General features: G+C 34.4%; 1 protein-coding gene across 1 annotated transcript in view; it reads left to right on the top strand.

Moving 5' to 3' along the window:
* The window catches only part of CFAP46 (cilia and flagella associated protein 46), a 91,838-nt gene that overhangs the window by 18,504 nt on the left and 53,881 nt on the right, over positions 1–19,453 (top strand). Inside the window, exons 12-22 of the mRNA XM_069797318.1 lie at positions 1,748–1,976; positions 3,912–4,032; positions 6,489–6,612; positions 7,554–7,684; positions 10,275–10,420; positions 11,074–11,207; positions 12,768–12,980; positions 14,291–14,504; positions 14,840–14,989; positions 15,741–15,848; positions 17,625–17,806. Of these exons, the coding sequence (XP_069653419.1) occupies positions 1,748–1,976; positions 3,912–4,032; positions 6,489–6,612; positions 7,554–7,684; positions 10,275–10,420; positions 11,074–11,207; positions 12,768–12,980; positions 14,291–14,504; positions 14,840–14,989; positions 15,741–15,848; positions 17,625–17,806 (1,752 nt within the window). The remainder of the gene's footprint in view (positions 1–1,747; positions 1,977–3,911; positions 4,033–6,488; positions 6,613–7,553; positions 7,685–10,274; positions 10,421–11,073; positions 11,208–12,767; positions 12,981–14,290; positions 14,505–14,839; positions 14,990–15,740; positions 15,849–17,624; positions 17,807–19,453) is intronic.

Here is a 19,453-nt window from a genome sequence, read left to right as displayed (position 1 = left end):
AAGCTGCAGTATGAGTAAATGTGTTGGAATGTGGTTTAGATTCTTGTATTAACATCATTTTTGTTGGTTAAAAACATACCATTAAAAAATTACTGTTAAAAAACAATATGGCTTCTGTGTTTCATATCAAATAAGACAGTTCTTGCAAGACACTATTTTTGTATCTTCGGTGATACTTCTTTTAATTGAAAAACCTACTGTATTAAGAAAATGTATAATGTATTTAGATGTATTCTTCTGTTTGCTGTTATGCTGTACTTAAGGTTCAGCACCTAAACAGCTTCACCTCTTTCGCTAATTTGAGTGGAACAAGTAAACCTTAGTATGTGGTACTTAGTTAAGTTTGGACCTATACATAGGCTGACTGCTAAGAACACAGATCATAACTTTTGTAGTACAGCTAGTTACAGTCAACATAATCTGTCATTTGTGCAGAACAGTAGGTGGTTTCTGATTCCTCACCTTCCTCTGTAATACTTTTATATATTTTCGTTGTTCTTAAAATGTTATTTTTTAGTTGCGTAAAGAGGAAACAGAAGCCTGAAGAAGCAGATATACACATGTATAAAAACGCTATATTGTATTGCTGTACTGTTATTCAAGCATTTCTTATGCTTTCCATGTGAAGAGTACAGTATCAGCGTATGCTACTTTAATATTTGTACTAAATGTCAGTAGTGACAATTCTTCTCTAAATGCTTGCAGGTTAGGTTTTTGGGGGGGTTGGGGTTTTGGCTTTTGTTATCTGTATATTCCTAACAATCCAGTAGACTCAACCTCAGCTCTGAGGTGGTACTGTCACTAAAGATTGAATGAAGCCACCTGTCCCTATTAATTTGCCTGCCTTCATTTTTGTTTTTATTGTAGCTTCAATTGTAACTACTTTGCTCTGCAGTAAAAGGGCGATACTTGCCTAGTCAGCTTAGCTCTGAAGTGGGCATACATTAGTTCTTTGGCATGACATTTGATAGCCTGGAAAACCTTCTTTCTGTTCTATTTTTCATAACATTGCTTTCATTTATCTGATTTTTGTTTTTCTTCCCGGAAATAATCTAAAGTAGCATGTAGAGCTCACAGCTGTCATGAACAGCTTCCTGGGGCAGGTGATGGACAGGGAGCATAGTGTACCTGAGACTGGAGAACATGCAGTATTCACTGAAAACATGCTGACTTCACAGAGTAGTTTTAGCAACACCTGGGCAAAGACACTGCCTACAGTGAATGTGTACACCTATGGTGAGACAAATCTTTAAAAGTGGTGAGCTAGTACAACCAGGGCCAGATTTTTAGATTATGCTTCTACTTAAACGTTATGAACAGAGAGTGAACTTCCATCAAAAGTGGCCATTATCCAGTACATCATGCTCTCTCTGGGAGTTAATAAATACTTTTGAAAATCTGTTCACTTGATTTGCAGACCTAAGTGGTAGCTTAAGTGTGGTACTGAAAAAGAGTTCTGCTAATATACAAAGATCATCAGTTAGTCTACAAGATGTGTTGCTTCCTCATGGCTGTGTTTTCTCATGCAGGGTTAATGGAAGTAAAATGCAGTTAAGTTGTCTAAGTAATTTCATTAAAAATTTCAGTAATTGACAGTGAAAATGGAAGAGACAAGTTAAAAAGGGAATGTCTATTTTCATACTGGAGTCACTCTTAATTATTGAGTTTCACTTTGGGGTAATTTTTAGGTCTAAGAATTTTAGTTTGCCTCATTTTCACAGTTTACATTTAAATTCATGTTCCTTAGCATGTTGACTTTGTTGCGTTGCCAAGTTCATATGGAAATAGCTCGTATTGAAGAAGATGGGGATAGAATAGAGGCTGCTGTGGAACATTTGCAAAAAGCTATACATCTAAACAACGGTGGGCAGTATCAAGAACATCTAAGATTGATTTTTAACCGTCTTCATTTGCACACAATGCTGTATAAGTCACCTGAGCGTCTAGAGGATCAGGCAGTAATGATGATTGAACAGGTAATTATGAAGAATAAGGTCAGTAACTGAAAAAGGTTTGCTTATTGAATTCTGGCCGGGCAAAGCCAGGTGTTTAGTAGAACTGCATATTGGTAGAGCCAGCATCAGCTTGCTTTCAGCAAATTGACATTGGTTCATTGCCTTGAAAAACTCTGTGAATTCTCTGTATGGTGGTCATGCTGCTTCACACTCTGAAGATTGTGACAGAGGATTTTTTCCAGTTATGTTCAAAGCTTATTTCTTGGGGGTGTAAGGGAAGTTATTCATTAGCAAAATTATCAGCAAAAAAGAAGCCTATTCATAATTCTCAACAATTAAGATTTCATTGCAAGGAACAGTGTTTTAATTAATGAGGGGAGCAGTGACCAAATAGCTAAAGAGGCTCGAGACATGGGCCCATGTGAAATTCATGACGTTCAACAAGGCCAAGGGCAGGGTCCTGCACAGGGGTCACGGCAACCCCCAGTATCTATACAGGCTGGGGAGTGACGGGATTGAGAGCAGCCCTCAATCCCGAGAAAGACTTGGGGGTGCTGGTGGATGAAAAGCTGCACATTAGCCTGCAATGTGTGCCCGTGAAAGCCAGCTGTATCCTGGGCTGCATCAAAAGAAGCATGGCCAGCAGGTCAAGGGAAGTAATTCTGCCCCTCTGCTCCGCTCTGGTGAGACCCCACCTGCAGTACTGCATTTAGCTCTGGGGTCCTCAGCACAGGAGAGACATGGACCTGTTGGAGCAGGTCCAGAGGAGGCCACAAAAATGGTCAAAGGGATGGAACACCTCTCCTATGAAGACAGGCTGAGAGAGTTGGGGTTATTCCGCCTGCAGGAGAGAAAGATCTGGGGAGACCTTATTGTGGCCCTGCAGTACCTAAAGGGAGCTTGTAAGAAAGATGAGAGGCAGATTTAGACTAGATATAAGGAAGAAGTTTCTTACAATGAGGGTGGTGAAACACTGGAACTGGTTGCACAGAGAGGTGGGAGATGTCCCATCCCTGGAAACGTTCAAGGTCAGGTTGGACGGGGCTCTGAGCAACCTTATACGGTTGAAGATGTCCCTACTCATTTTAGGGGGCTTGGACTAGATGACCTTTAAAGGTCCCTTCCAACCCAAACTGTTCTATGATTCTAAAAATCCTAGCTGGTTTCAAGATAAATCAGTATTATGTCACACTTACAAATGACAATAAATAATATAGTCTAAAGTCACAGTGTAGTCATTGTCAAGATTTATTGTGTCTAATTCTGTTGTGGTGCTTCAGCACCTGAACAAAAATCATGTTGGCAACTGATTGTTAGTTGGCTGAAAGAAATTTTAGCTATACACCATTTTGGGATATTCAGAGAAATTAAGATGTGTTCACTGAATCTAAAATCAGTACTGGAAAGCTGCTGGTGAGTTGATATGTCTATTGTTAGGACAAAGCAGAGCGAAGTTTTAATGCTTTTCCATGCAAGCTTACTCTGTTTAAATGTCATTTTAAAAAAAAGCACTTACACCTCCTCTGACTTTGGCTAATTCTGAGTGGACTAGGAATTTTTTGTATTTTGTAGCAATTCCTAGTTATTGCAAAATGGAAATGTTATTGTTGGTTTCTAAATAAATACTGTTCTTTATTTAAGAAAGTATAACATAATGACAGGTTATACACTGAGGAATATACTGTAAAGATCCATGAGGAGCATGAACAGTACTTTGTATTCGGTTATCCTTGATGTATTCATGTCAAGATCAACCAAAGTTCTACAGTCACTTTCAAAAACAGTAATACTGTGGAATGATGTGTAAGATATATGAAGATGCACAATTCCTATAGGTATTTTTTTGGTAGTACCAAGTTATATGATCTGCATTCTCTTATGTTTAATAAATAAGATACATAAATAGGAATATAATAAAAATGAACCTTATAACAATTAGTTCTTTTCTTTATGTAGGCTAAAAGGGGAAAGCAGAAGGATAATGTGAGGAAAAAGAGGTCCCTTCTGGTAAATGCAGGTCTTGCACTAGCTCCTGATTCATTTCAAATAGTCCTTGACAGTGAAAATGAAGCTAAAGGTAACGTACATATGCATGACTAAAGTTACTATGCTTTGACTGCTTTGCATAGTCTTAAAGGTTGGACATAACATCTAGTGGCAACAGGTAGAGAACATTGCAATACAGGTGAAGGGACAGTTCTGCTGAATTCTGTGGCAAAGCTCCTATCAATTTCATTAGGGATCTAAGATTTATATTGTGATACTGGAAGAGGAAATGCTATTGTTTTCCCCTCTGAATTCATCTGAATCTTATTATGCTGTAATCTTATTTTCACTATGTGCAACTTCTAAATGTTCTTACCCAAGGGCAGTTTTAAGTGGTATTTTCAGAAGTTTCACCCCATAATATTCTGTTAATTATATACAATATTGGGTATTCATTCTATATTGTAATTGTCTTTCTATTCTAAAATCTTGCTTTTGGGAGATCATGTTTTGCACAGAGATTTAGGCATGAATTCATTATTTACTGTCTAAAACATGGATCGTAAATAGGTGTATTCCTTATGCCACAAACAGTTTTGGTTTGTGACTATACAGCCTGTTGTTGAAGAAGAGTGGACAGGGAACGGATTTTCCAGATTGCTTGAACTGTTTTATCTTATCTTGGCAATAAAGCAAACGTGTGACTAATTTAACTAACTTTCTGAATATACCCAGTGTACTCCCAGGGTAGAGATTATGCTGAAGGAAGGGAATGCTACAGAAGAAGTCCTGTAGCTTCCAAAGCAGCCTGTTCCTACCATGGAAGGCCATGTGGTTTTCTCACGCCATCTATTCAGCCAGGCCAAAATGTTTACCTTGCATATTCTCATTTCAAACTTGATCAGCTGATGACTTAGAAGTAAGAGTGTTATTTACAGAATCAACAATCCCACTTTGTGCAGTACATTTGAGAAAACTATTTTGTTGGAAAACATTTTCATACATGATTTAAGGTGATAAAATGCATTGTATTTGTGCAATTAAGAGAATTAAAAGCATGCATGTGTTTCTACTTGCTCTCGAATTTTCAGTTGACAACTCTAAAATTATATCCAGACTTCCTCAGAATAAATCTTACCACATGTTAGTGTCCCAAGATAAGCCATTAAAATGAGTGAGATTATCACAATATTACAATTATTACAATACCCTCTATCTGTTTGATACAATGTTTTATAAAATTTTGTTTTGAAAGATTTCAGTTGTTCCTGAGGTTGTCATCCAAAGAGTGAGTTTTTTGCTTTTTCCATGACACTTATGTTACAACAAACTTAAACATGTTTATTGAAGGAATAAGAAAATATGCAACTGTATTATTCAAATATACATAGGACAGGACATCAGATTTGTAAGGTTATTTTTTCTTTTAAGTTGCATAAATAACTGTGCATCAACATTTCATTCTTTTCTGATGTGTCTGCTGGCCTAATTTAGTGAGAGTTGTACCCATAGATCAAGAGAACAATGTACTTTTTAAATCCACAGTTCTTTACCCTACAACCTTACATGATATTACTGTCATTATGTATTATACTGAACAATTTCTGTTAGTTGATCTCTGTGTTTAGTTAGGTAACACAGCCTTATCATATGCTGGATAATGCATTGCAAAATATTTTTAGCAAGAATGGGTAAGACGCTATGCCTTCCTATTTTCATTGTAAATGAATGTAAGTGAACCTACTTATCTATATAAATTTTAAAGCCAGAAATACTTTATGTGTATTTGCTGCTACTATTTGGCAAATTTTTTGAGGATCAAGTTAAAACTTAGTCTGCATTATGTTAGGGACCATCGCTTAGATTCAAGTGAATGTACAAACTCATTGGATTTCCCAGTCACATCAAGTTTACTTGTATTCTAATGCAAAGTGTCTCCTCTATGTCATTACACTGCAAAAAAAATCTCTTTTTTATGTATGTGTATCACAGGAGTAATTTTCTACCTCAGGTGGCCAGCTTGTTCCTCCCTTGCATCATTTCTCTGTGTTGGTTATTTCTTTGTTTAATATTTTTGCCCAATATCTTGTTGACTAAGTAAAACAAAAGTTAGTATTTTCAAATTAAAACAAAACAACAAAGTTTAATATTGATTGAAAATGTGTTTGATTAGATAAGTGTTTTTAAAATTCAGGATGAATGTGAACTTTATGTATTAATTCATCCATTTACTCTTTACTGAGGCTAGTTAGAGCAATGCATGTCCTGTCAGAAAAGAGCTGTACTTGAGATATTTGGGGCCAAACAAGCATAAATCAGGTTTTGTATGGGACAACTATATCTGAAGATATAGGAAAAACAGAATTGGTGGAGTGTCATTTTTTTCATGTTGGTTGGTTGGTTGGTTTGGGGAAAGCTTGAAGGACTGAAAGGGCTGGATTTCAACTGTTTCAGAAAGTAGTTAAGAATCAAATTGCATACCCTTCATGTGGATTTTTTAATATCTAATACTTAAAGATTACCTTAAATTCTTTTTTCTTTGCAAAGTTTCCTCAGGTAAAAGTAGGAGTCAAATAAGCTACCTCTGTGCAAAAGCACAACACCATAATAAAAGCGTGGAGAAAGTTGATGAACATTTGGAACACTTAAGAAATGAAGGTGGCAGGGAGAGGTAATAAGTATGGACAAGAAAAGTCTCTTTCAATCTTGTGTAGAAATCTCTAATGGGGCAGTTTCTTAGTGCAGCTGTTAAGTTACTGATGATACCTTGTAACGGGCTGAATACTTCAGTCAGACCTGGCAAAGCATTTAATCATGTGTTTAACTTTATGTCTGCAAAGTTCCATTATGTTCACATGCTATGCGTAATTTTATTCTTTTGCTATTTCTAATCTACTCTCACATGCACACATGAACTCACCTATTCTATTGATATGAACTAAACACACAGAAGAATGAGTGGATTAAGGCTGGAAGACTGAATAACTTGATGTACAATTTAAACTTTGCTGAAGTGTCTTTTTAGGTCCTTGTACCACATTGCATGCTATAACTTTTTTGATAAAGAAATGAAGTGGTCCATTCTGAGAGTCAGCAAGATTAGTCTGTAGGAAAACCACAGGTTTTGTTTTGACTATTTGTATGTCATTTTACCATTCTTTATTTAAAAGGAGGTGTTTCCTTGTTCCTTTTTTTTTTGCTGCACTAAAAATTCCTGTGTTGAAATTAAAAATAAATTGTTTTCTAAAAAATTCTAAATCCAAACTTGTTTTCAAGGCTTATTTTGAAACTCTCAGTATCAGTTTTGCAATATTTAGTTTAGTTCATTTTACAAAATAGATAATTAGGGGTGTCACACACATTTTGAAATTTTGGTATAGTTACATAGGAATTTTGTCCCACTCTTGATATGCTGAGGGGATTTTTTTTTTTAATTAATAAAATAATAGTGTTATCTTTGCTACTGGCAAGAAGTCTTCCATTTATTAATTTTTGTTAGATTTAAAATTTTATTTATGATGGCCATCATTATTGACATTTTTTTGTCAATCCTGAAGTGTGGAAGATAACCCTGCTTATGAAGTAATTTTATGTATGCTTTTTCTTTGGTAGAATTATACTTTGGGCAGATTTGGCAAAAGTTGCACGTAAACAAGAAGTATGGGATGTCTGCCGCGCAGCATGCAGATTTTGTCTCTTGTATGATGATACTTTGTTTAGGAAGGTAACAAAATCTAAAAAAAGTAAGTGAACAAATTATTTTGAATGTTGTTAAGAGGAACTTTTTCCTCATTTATTAGAGTTACTTGAAGGAGTCAGCCAATATTATTATGTTCTTCCCTCCCATTCCCGAAGTTCCCTGAGACTCTCATCTGTCACTGCATGTTGGCATACATGGAATATTCTTTCTACCTCTGAATCTAGAAATCAGTCATTATGTTTTTCTGTTGAAACCATACTCTGCCTTCAGAAGTGTTTCACCAGTGCTAAAGAAAAGTACTTACATGAAATATATCTACCTGTCTCAGAAAATAAGTTCATTCCTTAATGGTCATCTAGGTCCATATTATCCATCTCTGTCAATTACCTGAGGAAGCCGAAGAAAAATGGATTATCAGTCCCTTTGTATGATACTCACGCGATAACATTTTTTACCCTTTATACCCTTATTAGTGGTTCCTCTGAGGTATCCACCATATTGTTTGTGCTTGTTCCTTGAGGGTCTGCTGGAAACCTACTGCACATGTTACAAGAGTTCTCAACTCAGGGAAAGAGCACTTTCAAACCACTAGATACTTGCTGACTTTTACATATATCCGTTAAAGGGTTTTTTTTTTGCCTGGGAGTTGGTAAAACTCACCTTTAAGAATAGATGAAATTCTAGTACACACCCTGTTGGCTGTTTTTTTTTTTCTCTAGCCAATTTTAATTAAACGTATTCCACATTTTTTCTCTAGATTTGTTTCCAAGGTCCGCTTAAAATAGGGCATTAGTTTACCTGTTTTCTTTCACAAGTTTTGCATCTCCACACTAGCCATGTTTCATCTTTCAAATCTTTTTCAAACTAAAGGGAAAAAGAAGTACTTGCCAGAAACTCAGGGCAACCATGCACCAAAAGCATCATTAATAGAAACTGGTATGTTCTTTTTTTCTTTCACATGTTTTGCATCTCCAAGGTAAAGGTGTCTTTCTCATACTCTGAATGTTTACAGGGCTTTATAATTCTGTCTGTGTCAGTCTAAACACTTTTCCAGCGTAGGCAGGAGATCAAGACACTTTCCATCTCTGTTCAGAAGCATTTCAAATGGTTCAATCGAAGTTTGTTACGAGGTTGCTGAAGTTAGTTGATGCTTTCAGAAGCAGAACTTCACTAGAAATCAAACAATAACTGTGACCTCGATGAAGGTCTCCATTCTCAAGAACTGTAGAGTGGCCTCCTGGAAATCCATTCATACTTACCATTGAGTGCTGCATGTTTCTGTAAATGCAAAGGAAAGAATGCTGCATTTGGTGGAGCAGTTGAGGTAATCTATTCTGGGCAGTTTCTAACTGTGGGAATACTACTTGTAGTTAAATGAAACGTGAATAAGCTTGTAGATACTCAAGGCAGGAAGAGAAATTTATGGTTGACTGGAGTTCTCTGAGAACTGTTGACACCGTTCATTTTCATGTTCCAGTTAATTTTACTTTCCTACTACTAATTGTTAGATTTGTGGGTGAGGAAAATGAAAGATAGTCTTTATCATATTGAGGATAGGGCAACAATAATGATTGTACTGTGAATACCCTCTACAGAGGCTTGCTGGGTTGTCAGGCCTGAATAAAGGCAAATAATTCAAGGTGTTCTGGTGTTACAGAAATAGAACATACCAGTTCCTATTAATGATGCTTTTGGTGCATGGTTGCCCTGAGTTTCTGGCAAGTACTTCTTTTTCCCTTTAGTTTGAAAAAGATTTGAAAGATGAAACATGGCTAGTGAGGAGAAAGTAAATACATGTGATTAGTCTAGGAACCAGGAGCAAACCAGTCAAATTATAAAACTGTGGGTTTTAAGAAAACAAAAACATTACTTTTTAACACAAATTAAAAGGTTATTTTTGACTGTTGAAGTATGATTTAAAAAATTAGTCAAAGACTAATAAGTTAGATTTATCAGAGTATTGGACCTGATGGATCAAACAGAACCTCTGGTTCAGGAGATTGTTTGGACACAGATTCTGAAAAACTGTGAAGATAGGCCAGGAAAAAAACGTAGCTTTGCGTATCCTACTTTTTATGCCTTTCCTTAAACACTCACTGTTTGCCAACAACATAGAGGGAACCCACTGTGACAGCTTTTATGCCCTTACTTCGTGTTTATATTAAAATAATCTTGGTCCTTTCTCTTCATTATTAAACCAAAGAAAAATAATGCTGTTTTTCTCTTTATTGATGTGTATGTTGCCATAAAGTCAACCCCATCCATGATTTAAACAAGTGAGATTTTAGCCCCAGCATAATGTCCAGCACTCCACTTCCATTGAAGCAATAAAATTGAACTAGAAGCTATGGGTTATATTCATACTAATGTAATTTCAATATGCATGTTATAACTGGAGCAAGTTATTTACTGCAAATATTGAAGTTTATGCACAAATGCAGTGGGTTTTGAGCGCAATAAATTGTACTGATGAAAAAAAATATTGAGTTGAAGTAATTTTAAACCTGTACTTGTTAACTCTTGCTTGTGGATTTAAGAATGTGTAGGGATTTAAAATTTTAAAATGAAGGTGATTTTTTTTTTTCTGATTTGCATGGTAATAATAATGGGTTTATTTATTTATTTATTTTTAGCACAGAAGAAGAAAGCTAGTACAACTACGATAGATGATGATCAAGGTGACAGCTTACCAGGAGAATCATTACTACCTGCTAAATCCTTCTCTTTTGAAAGAGATTTACTCAGAATATTAGCAGAAATAAGATTCATTAACGCAGAGGTAAATAAATTGCACTCACTCAATAATTTGCCATTCAAATTTGTTTCATTTAGCTTTATTTTATGTATAATTTTACGTATAAATCTTAAAGCACTGGAATTCTGAGTTTAATTTTTGTCTATCTCCATAGGAACTAAAGGAAGAAGTAGTTTCATGAAGCATCTTTATAAAAATACTGTGTGAAAGTAACTATAGCAATAGTTTCACTGCAGGGATTCTGTTGTAAATGTTTGACATGTGACATTATATTTCTGGAGCCTTAAAGTTCCAGCATGATTAAAAAAAATATATATATAGATATAAAATATCTCAATGAAATTACTTAGTAAAATTAGTTGTAGACAATTGGAAGATTATGATGTATCATAGAATCATAGAATCATTTAGGTTGGAAAAGACCTTCAAGATCATCGAGTCCAACCATCATCCATGACCACTAAAATATTTTTTAATATAAATATATTATAAATATAAATAATATAAATATAAATATTTTACATTGTATTTCATATAGTTGTACATGCGTGTACAACATCTGAAAAAGCATTTTGTATTTCTTAATTTTTGAAGAGGTAACAACACTAATACTAAGTCACGGTCTATTTTCACAATGATAACCTGGGTAGAAAATTTATTTCTCTGTATCTTTCCAGGCAACTGTTCATTTATTAAGATTGCAGGGAATTGAACTGAATGATCATGCTGTACCTCCAGAAGGTACAAGCCAGTATCATCCAGGAAATGGTTCATATCTTCCCAAAAGTGATCCAGAATGGAAAACATACAGGTACTTTTCTTTAATATATAACAAGACCTTGGAACTCCTGACAGATTTTTATTATCACACACAGATGATAATTTTTGCAAGTTTTCTTCTTAGTAAAATTCATCGTTACCAGATGCTTCATATTTGTAGGTAGTCATGGTAATGGGAAAAGAATATAAAAAATAATTTGAAATAATTTTTCTTTAGTTTGCTTTCATTGTGGAGTGTGCATTTTATTTTTCATTTAACGTTTATTTCTCTGAAACCAGAAGCTAGTATCCCAACCTTTAAAACTATTAAATCTGTGTTATATTGACATTTAGACCATGAAATTCTATATTTAAAAATATATTTCCCCAAATAAAAAAACTCTTTGTCTTGCTTTAAAGCTTCTATAACTATAATGATGTCTGAGTGCCCGAATACATGCAATGAATTACTTCAGTTTGCAAAACTATAGTGTTCCATCCAATCAACTGAAATGAATAAGGGAGAGTAGAACATAGCAAGTATCTTTTTTTTTTTCTGGTCTCACACAATTATTTCTTGCAAAGGAGGAGAGGGGGGAGAATCCTGAAGGTGATATTTAAAATCTCTTCTGTTCACATTCATATTAATATTAGCCTTATTGTGACAGTAGTCATGTCATGAAAGAGTAGAATGTCAGAGTTGTGTCCCTAAGTTTGTTCATTAAGTCTGAAGATTAAGTAAAGTTTCTCACACGGCTTGCAAATGTTCAGTAAAATGGGAAAAAGTATAAACTGATCAGAACCAAGGGACAAAGATGATGAGGATTCTGTTCCAAAATTTTCTACTAAGCTGTTTTTGAGTTTACCCAATTAGATTAAGAACTCATAGGAAAAAAGCACTTTGGTCTACTGTGTTCCCATGCCATTGTTGACATAGTAATATGCTGTGTCAGTTTGTGATTTTGGTTTTGTGACTTAACCATGGCCATTCTTTATGGTCATTGAAAAATGTATTTTTAATACTGCTTTTTCTAAGTAATGCTACATCTTGATAATTAAGAAGAAAAAAGAAATAAAGTTATTGAAAGAGTTATTGCATAGAGTATGAAAAAGATGTTATTCTATTAAAAGTTATTTTAGCATTTCAGAACATTTGGAGATATCTTTGAGTGCAAGAACACATGCAGTTGTTAGGTGAAAAAGACGCCTCCTTAACATTTGAATGGAATGCCTTACTTGTATCTGTATTCAAGTAGAGTCCTGTCATGGATATTTAATTAATGATTTCTAGCACAGATGTGTAGATTCACATCAGCATTTAAAAAAAACATGTGGATGAAGCATGAACTATAGCCACTATTTTTTAAGCTAATAGCATTTGAGTGTCAGAGACTGTTCATTTTATGTTGATGCTAATTCCTTTCCTGAGTCATCTTCTCATGCAAGTAAAATGTAAGTTAATGGATGAAGACTTAATAAATGCAACTGAAAAGTAATTACAAATTTTTTGTTGTTGTTGATTGAGATGTACTACTGCATATTTAACCTCATGATATAATTCCTTTTAGTGATGAAGTTTTGGAATAAAAGCTTCTTTATACTGATTTTATAGTTTATGGATAGACTACTTATCTCGGTATGCTATGGAAAACTTTCAACGTGCAGCCAAAATAGGAGAAGAACTGAATGAAGCCTGGATCGTTCACAATGCTGTGGTGTATATCTTAAACTACAATAGACATCTTATCTCTTCAGGAAGACAGAGGGAAATTATTGAGTATCTGCAGACTCTTCTTGGAGCCATCAAGACTGTTGGGCACAATGGGTAAATTTAGATGTTTGGTTATGAACATGCTGGTTTTTTCTAAAACACAAAAAATATTTTTACAAACAATGTAAATCACTGTGTGCTGTGAAAGACTTATTGCTGGCTTTCACTAGTAGTAGAAGGACTTTGGTATACAGAGTAGTTCAGAAGTTAAATTTAATTTTGTGGTGTGAAAATGACTTTTTAATCCTTTCTATTTGTTCTTTGTTACTATTCACTAAAAACCGTATTAACTTTAGACTAAGCAATATTAATTTCTCTTCATTGTGGAATAGCAACATGTGCATGTGAAATAGCATTTTGTTAAGCTAGTCGGAAAGAATCAGGAACATTTTCTTAGCCTGTGAGTTTCCAGGACAGCTCAAAATGTCTTTGCTTGTTGTCAGTTGCTCTGAAATTGAATTATGTTGTAAATATAATTAATTCTAAATATTTCTAATTGGAGTAAGGTGGTTACTATTGGTTCTGAAATAGGAAAGAGAAAAAAAAAAATAAAGGGAATGTGCACATTCATAGACCATGAAAATGGGAACATAGATTCCACAGTGGTTTACAGAAATTCTGTTCTGTAGTAAATGCAATGGGAGAATGATTGACTATGATGGAGGAGATGCTCAAGTCAAAGTCTGACTGTGCGACAAAATCCTAGAAATTTTACTACATTATTGACAGTGACCTCAGCACTAGGCAAACTGTTAGGACCAGCAGCAAAGAAGGCTCTTGTAACAGTATTTGAGAACAAAGCGTAAAGTGCAGTTTGTGCAGAGATGAAGACTGGTAATACCTGCTTATTAATTCTGATATTTATATTAGCATGTTTCAGCAATAATCTCTTAATCATAATTCAGTTTGTGTCTTCACAAAAAAAAAAAAAAAAGGTAATTCCAGCTCGGCAGTTGGTCAGCATGAAGAGTAATACAGTGTAATAAATAAATGGTTTTATGTGAGGGGTTTGGCTTAGGTTAATTTTTTAGGAAATGGTTATTATTTTCATGCATAGCAGCCCACTAATAAAAAAGTATATTTTAAATGTGTTTGACATAAATATTTTTAAATTTTTTTTCCCGTGAGGAAATAGAAGCTTCAATTATAGAAAGAGCTGAAAAAATAGGATATAAACTATGAAAGTTGGTTGTGGTTTTTTGTATTTCCAATGGGAAAATTTTTTGTAACATCCATAATTTTGCTTTCTAAGAAAAATCTAGATTTTCAAGTGATGTTTATTACTTGAAAGTAATAAACTTTATTACTTCCTCTCATTTTGATCTGATGCAGTATGCAGTTCCGATTTTTGTTTTCTTCTACAGAAGTACTGTGATTTTATTGATGTTATGTAATGCATTGGCTCGGGGCTTAATTCTTTGTTGGATTCCAAAGCCAAAACTTGCTGAGGAAAAAAAAAAAGATGCAGCGACAGACAGAAGCAGAAAAGCTGCAGCAAAGAAACATGAAAAAGCAAATGTCATCCAGCCTTTTTCAGTAGATCCCAGTGGACTTCCTGATATCAAAGCTGCCTTAGAGGTACAAAGCCCTCATTTTTTGTAGTCTTTTTTGGTCTGCTGTCATATATTACAATTCATACAAATTAAATTGTAGAAATTTTTGCAGAAAGTAAGCTACCATCTTTTACAGTTCCTGCCACCATAGGTCCTCTCCAAATACACACTGAAGTTCCTTACCAACTGGGGCTGAGGACTGTAACTTTTATTCGTCGTATGGGTTGACTTAATGGAGATGTCGTTAGGCTTAGAAATGCATGTGCAATAACTTTAAGATAACTAATGGATGGAATGTTCTATGCAAAGAGCTTTCTACATTTCTCCTATGTTTCAGTCTTTTTTTTTCTTGGTGTTTAGATTTGTGAATTTGCCCTAAATGTGACAACTGGAACCATACCTAATGAAACAGTACCTGTTGCTGCACAACAACAGATCATTGCTACATGGGTGAAAGCAAAACAGTTAAATCAGCAGCAGATCAGCTGTAAACTTGGGACTGAGGAGGAGGTATTGTTTCTCTGAAATCCTGCATAATGTTGAAACTTTTATTTGAAAAATTAAATTCATAAATTCATTTAATAATGACTGAAATTATCAATGTGTATTTTCTTCTGTATATTTGAATACAATGTGAAAATAATTTTTGGGTGTCATTTCCATAAAACTTTATGGAATACAGCAAATTTTTCACATTGGGCATAGCAGTGAGTCTACATTTCTTAAGTCTACCTTCTGTTTTTAGCTGCCAAGAATATTTATGGTGATGTTTGTCATATAATGACTGTATAACGAAGTTGGGTTTGAATTCATACATTTAAAATAATAAAATAGCTACCTTAAAAATGTTAAGAAAAATCAGCTATATTTATATCAACATTTAATACAGTCTCTTTATATATAGAATATGGATCTACTCAGTTGGAAAGTAATATTTTATTCCTATCTTTTTATTTTATTATATCTATAAAACTGGAATCCCTCAGTGATATATGGAATTTACATTCATTGTATTGTTGCCATGTAATATTTTTAATGTTGAAACTGTAGTAGTTCAGAGTTCACAATGTTAATTAAAAATAAATAAATAAATACATAAAATCCCCCATAAGAAGGGCACAATAAAGAAAGGAAGACTTGCTTAATGCAAATTGAGGTTTTCAGACATAGTTATTATTACCTTGTCATATCAATTAATGTCCTTAATAATGTTTACTTGCAAAAAAAAATCTTTTAATGTTAAATTTTTATTTCTGCTTAGAATAATGATGAAGCACAAAATCCTATGGCAAGAATTCTTGTTGGTCTAGAAATGTATTCATGTAATGGCTTGGGTCTCATGGATTTCACTGTTCCTAGCTTACCTCAGGTATTTAATTTTGTTTTATTAGCTTTGGAGTTTTAAGAAATTGCATCGTATAAATGTGATTTCAGCTTTGGATGGAGGCAAAATTAATTTTGAAACTTTTACTGTACCATTATTTCCTTTAAAACTTTCCAAGAGACTGAATAGTTATGACAGGTAGAAGATTTTTTGTGACTGAATTTTTTCATTTATCCAAAAAACAGATAGCATTAGAATACCACTATTAGAATTATGCCCATGTTGCTCTAACAGATTATGTCCATAAGCATCAGATGAGCATAATGGGTTCATATGAATTCTGTACAGAACCATACTTCTGACCTTTCATTTTTTGTGGAGAAAACTTTATAGAATCATAAAATCATTTAGGTTGGAAAAGACCCTTAAGATTGAGTACAACCGTTAACCTAACACTGCCAAATCCACCACTAAACCATGTCCCTAAGCACCACATATACACATCTTTTAAATACCTCCAGGGATGGTGACTCAACCGCTTCCCCGGGCAGCCTGTTCCAATGCTTCACAACACTTTTGGTGAAGAAATTTTTCCTAATATCCAATCTCAGCCTCCCCTGGTGCAACTTGAGGTTGTTTCCTCTCGTCCTATCACTTGTTACCTGGGAGACACCGACCCCCACCTCATTACAACCTCTTTTCGGGTAGTTGTGGAGAGGTGTATTTTAGAGTTTGTATTGGAAGTATTCAGAATTTCAACAGAAAACTTCATGTTACAGTGAATTCACTTTTGGCAGTTGAAGGCAGAACACAACTACAATTTGTTACTATTTAAAGAATTAGGTGTCTTTTGATAAGTCTTATACCAGGCATAATTTTCTTAAAGTACTTGCCTTTGATCAGTCTTCCATGATTACTCAAGCTGAATGATGCCACAGTTTTCCTCTGGTCCTGTTGGTTACCAGGCTATTCAAGAGGAATAAAGGTGGCATAGAAAGGTTTATACCTTGTATTTACAAAACAGTGAGTTGTAGTCTTACCTGTTTGATTACCACATCTATAATTTCTACCTCCTGTAAAGAGCTTTCTTAAAGGAATAAGATGTGTTTCCTCATTTAGCTAGGAATCTGGTGACATTGTCTAACACTTTTCTAGAAGTCCTTCTTTCTAAAGACTAGGATCTGGGTCCTTATAAATATATGCGTATCTAATTCTAGTTGGTCTACAGATTTATGCCAAATATTATGAGTTAGCTTTAGCTATTACTTCAGTAGCTTAGTTTTGGAGAGCAATATTGTAGTATCCTCATTTTGACCAATTCATAAACAGTTCCAATTATCTTAAAAAGATGGAACTTTCTGACTGACGCATGCAAAAGCAAGGAAGATGTTTAGATCCTGTAATGAAACTATATATGAAACACTTGTTGTAAAACCAGTTCTATCTCCTATTCTTACTTTTGGCTTAACTAAAATGGGCTCTGAATGTCGGAAGTCCTGTTCCACTGATTTTCAGAAAAGGAACTGAGAACATATAATAAATCCTGGCAGATACTGCTGGTCGGAAGGCGTGCACACTTACAGCTGGATTTGCAAACACTATTATAATACAATGGTGAACAATGCTTCTCTATTGTATATTTTGATTGTTCTTGTAACTTGTTGTTTTTCTGGATTGTTTTATCCCATACTTGTTCCATGTCCAGGTGAGTTGTATGCAAGGTACAGCTGTAAGCTTTGAAGTGCTATAGAAAAGACCATGATAAAAACCTGAGATTTAAACTCTCTTCTTTTTTCTTTTCTCCCCCCCCCCAACCCCCAGTTAGTGAAATTGGCTTTAGAATGCAGTTGGTCAGATTCCTTAGTGGAATTGCAGACGCTGACACGACTAACATATTTTGCATATGTATCACATGACTATGAAATAGTGATGACTTGTTCTAAAAGGATCTTGCAATCAGATGAGAATTTTTTCCACAGTACAGATACTAAAAAATATGAAATGTAAGTACATGGAATTTTGTGTGATATTGTGGTATACTTGAACTAAGTTTTGAAGAAAGAGTATATAGGGTAAATGCATCTGATCACAAAATCAAAAGTGAAAGAATCTTTTTTTTACAAAGAAACTGTACACTTAGAGGTGAAAAGTGAAATAGTGAAATTTTTCTACTTCTGCTGACTCTGTCATTATCAGTTACTTAAGTACTGCAGATGATGTTTTAACTCTTCAGCATACCCTGAGTAAAAGGCAGTGTGAGATCCAGATTGTGGCTCTGGACCCAGTTCAGGAAGATACGTGAATTTTGTTATTCAAGTGAGTCAACAGGTCATATATGCATGTGTTTGATGTCTTCCTGGGGGGCATTGCTTTTCTGAAGTTGTATCTGGCAATCGTGGTCTTTTCTCACTTTTATAATTTCCAAGCAGAATGTAGCTTGTTCTAGTTCTTTCACTGATGCAAATTGCTTCCAGTGCTGAACTGGCTCTAACACACAAAGGGTCTACACAGATCATGGAACAAGATGGAACTGTGAGTGATAAAAGGTGATAGCAGCTACTACATTCCAAGCTCTGGTGTCAGGTAGTCTTTATGGTCTTTATTACCACCTATGCATATCGGTGCGATAGGAATATAATTAATTTCCTTAAAAGCCCAGTGTGTTTCTTAACTGATAATTTAAAACTTTGATCTCAAAGAAAAAAAGAAAAAAAAAGGTTTTGTATATAAACAGATCTGTTGGTAGAGTCCTTTATTATAAAAAGGTGATATCCTTCAATCCTTCTATTTTTTAGTACAATTTCCTCTAAAACCAGAATGTAATCTTATCAAAAGACAAAGGAATCAACTCCATTTAGTAACAATTTGTTGTAATATAGGAAGTTTGAAATGAAAATCTGAAATACTGAGAATATAATTTATTGTTAATTTTTCTCTCTAAAAAATATTTTATCTTTAAAAAAAAAATCCTGCTCTCTGAAATTCATGTTGTTTGCTACATGGGGAAAAACATGTAGACCAAATAAGATGCCTTAGTATGAAATACATAGTTTCAGAACATTGCAGAAATTGAGAAGACCCTTGCTGCATATCTAGCAATCTGCAAACTAGTGAATGATAAAATGTTTGATTCTTTGACAAAGAAATGAAGTAATGGATTGTCAGTGCTGTGTCCAGAGAAATGGAAGATACACTTAGTCTTCCCATGGTAAAGCACAACTTCAGGATAAAGAAAGGTTACATTTTTAACTCTTTGTTGTTGTTGTTGTTAACTTGTACTGTAGAACACTGGTGTCCTCTTGTGGACACAAATCATAACTGCATGATAATTCTCACCACAGCATAGGAACGAGGCCAACTAGAATGTCTACATTTCTGTATATGGTTGCACATTGTAACTAAAACCTTTAAAAATATCTTGCAAATTGTATTATTACTTTTCTTACAAAATCACTATTAACCAAAGGTATCAAATTTATTTACTTATTTATCTTGAACTGATTAACTGCTGGGACTGAAATCTACGTTCTTTTCTTTTAAATGTAGTGGAATATGATCCAAATCAATTTCTCCAGAGCCCTGTGCATACTTTACCAGACATAAGTAAGACCAATTCCAAAAGAAAGTATCAAAAACTGTATAATTTTCCC

This window comes from Haliaeetus albicilla, chromosome 11 (assembly GCF_947461875.1).
Source record: "Haliaeetus albicilla chromosome 11, bHalAlb1.1, whole genome shotgun sequence".
NCBI classification, from domain to species: Eukaryota; Metazoa; Chordata; class Aves; order Accipitriformes; family Accipitridae; genus Haliaeetus; species Haliaeetus albicilla.
Note: the sequence above shows the minus strand (reverse complement) of the source record. Positions and strands in the feature narration are given on the sequence as shown.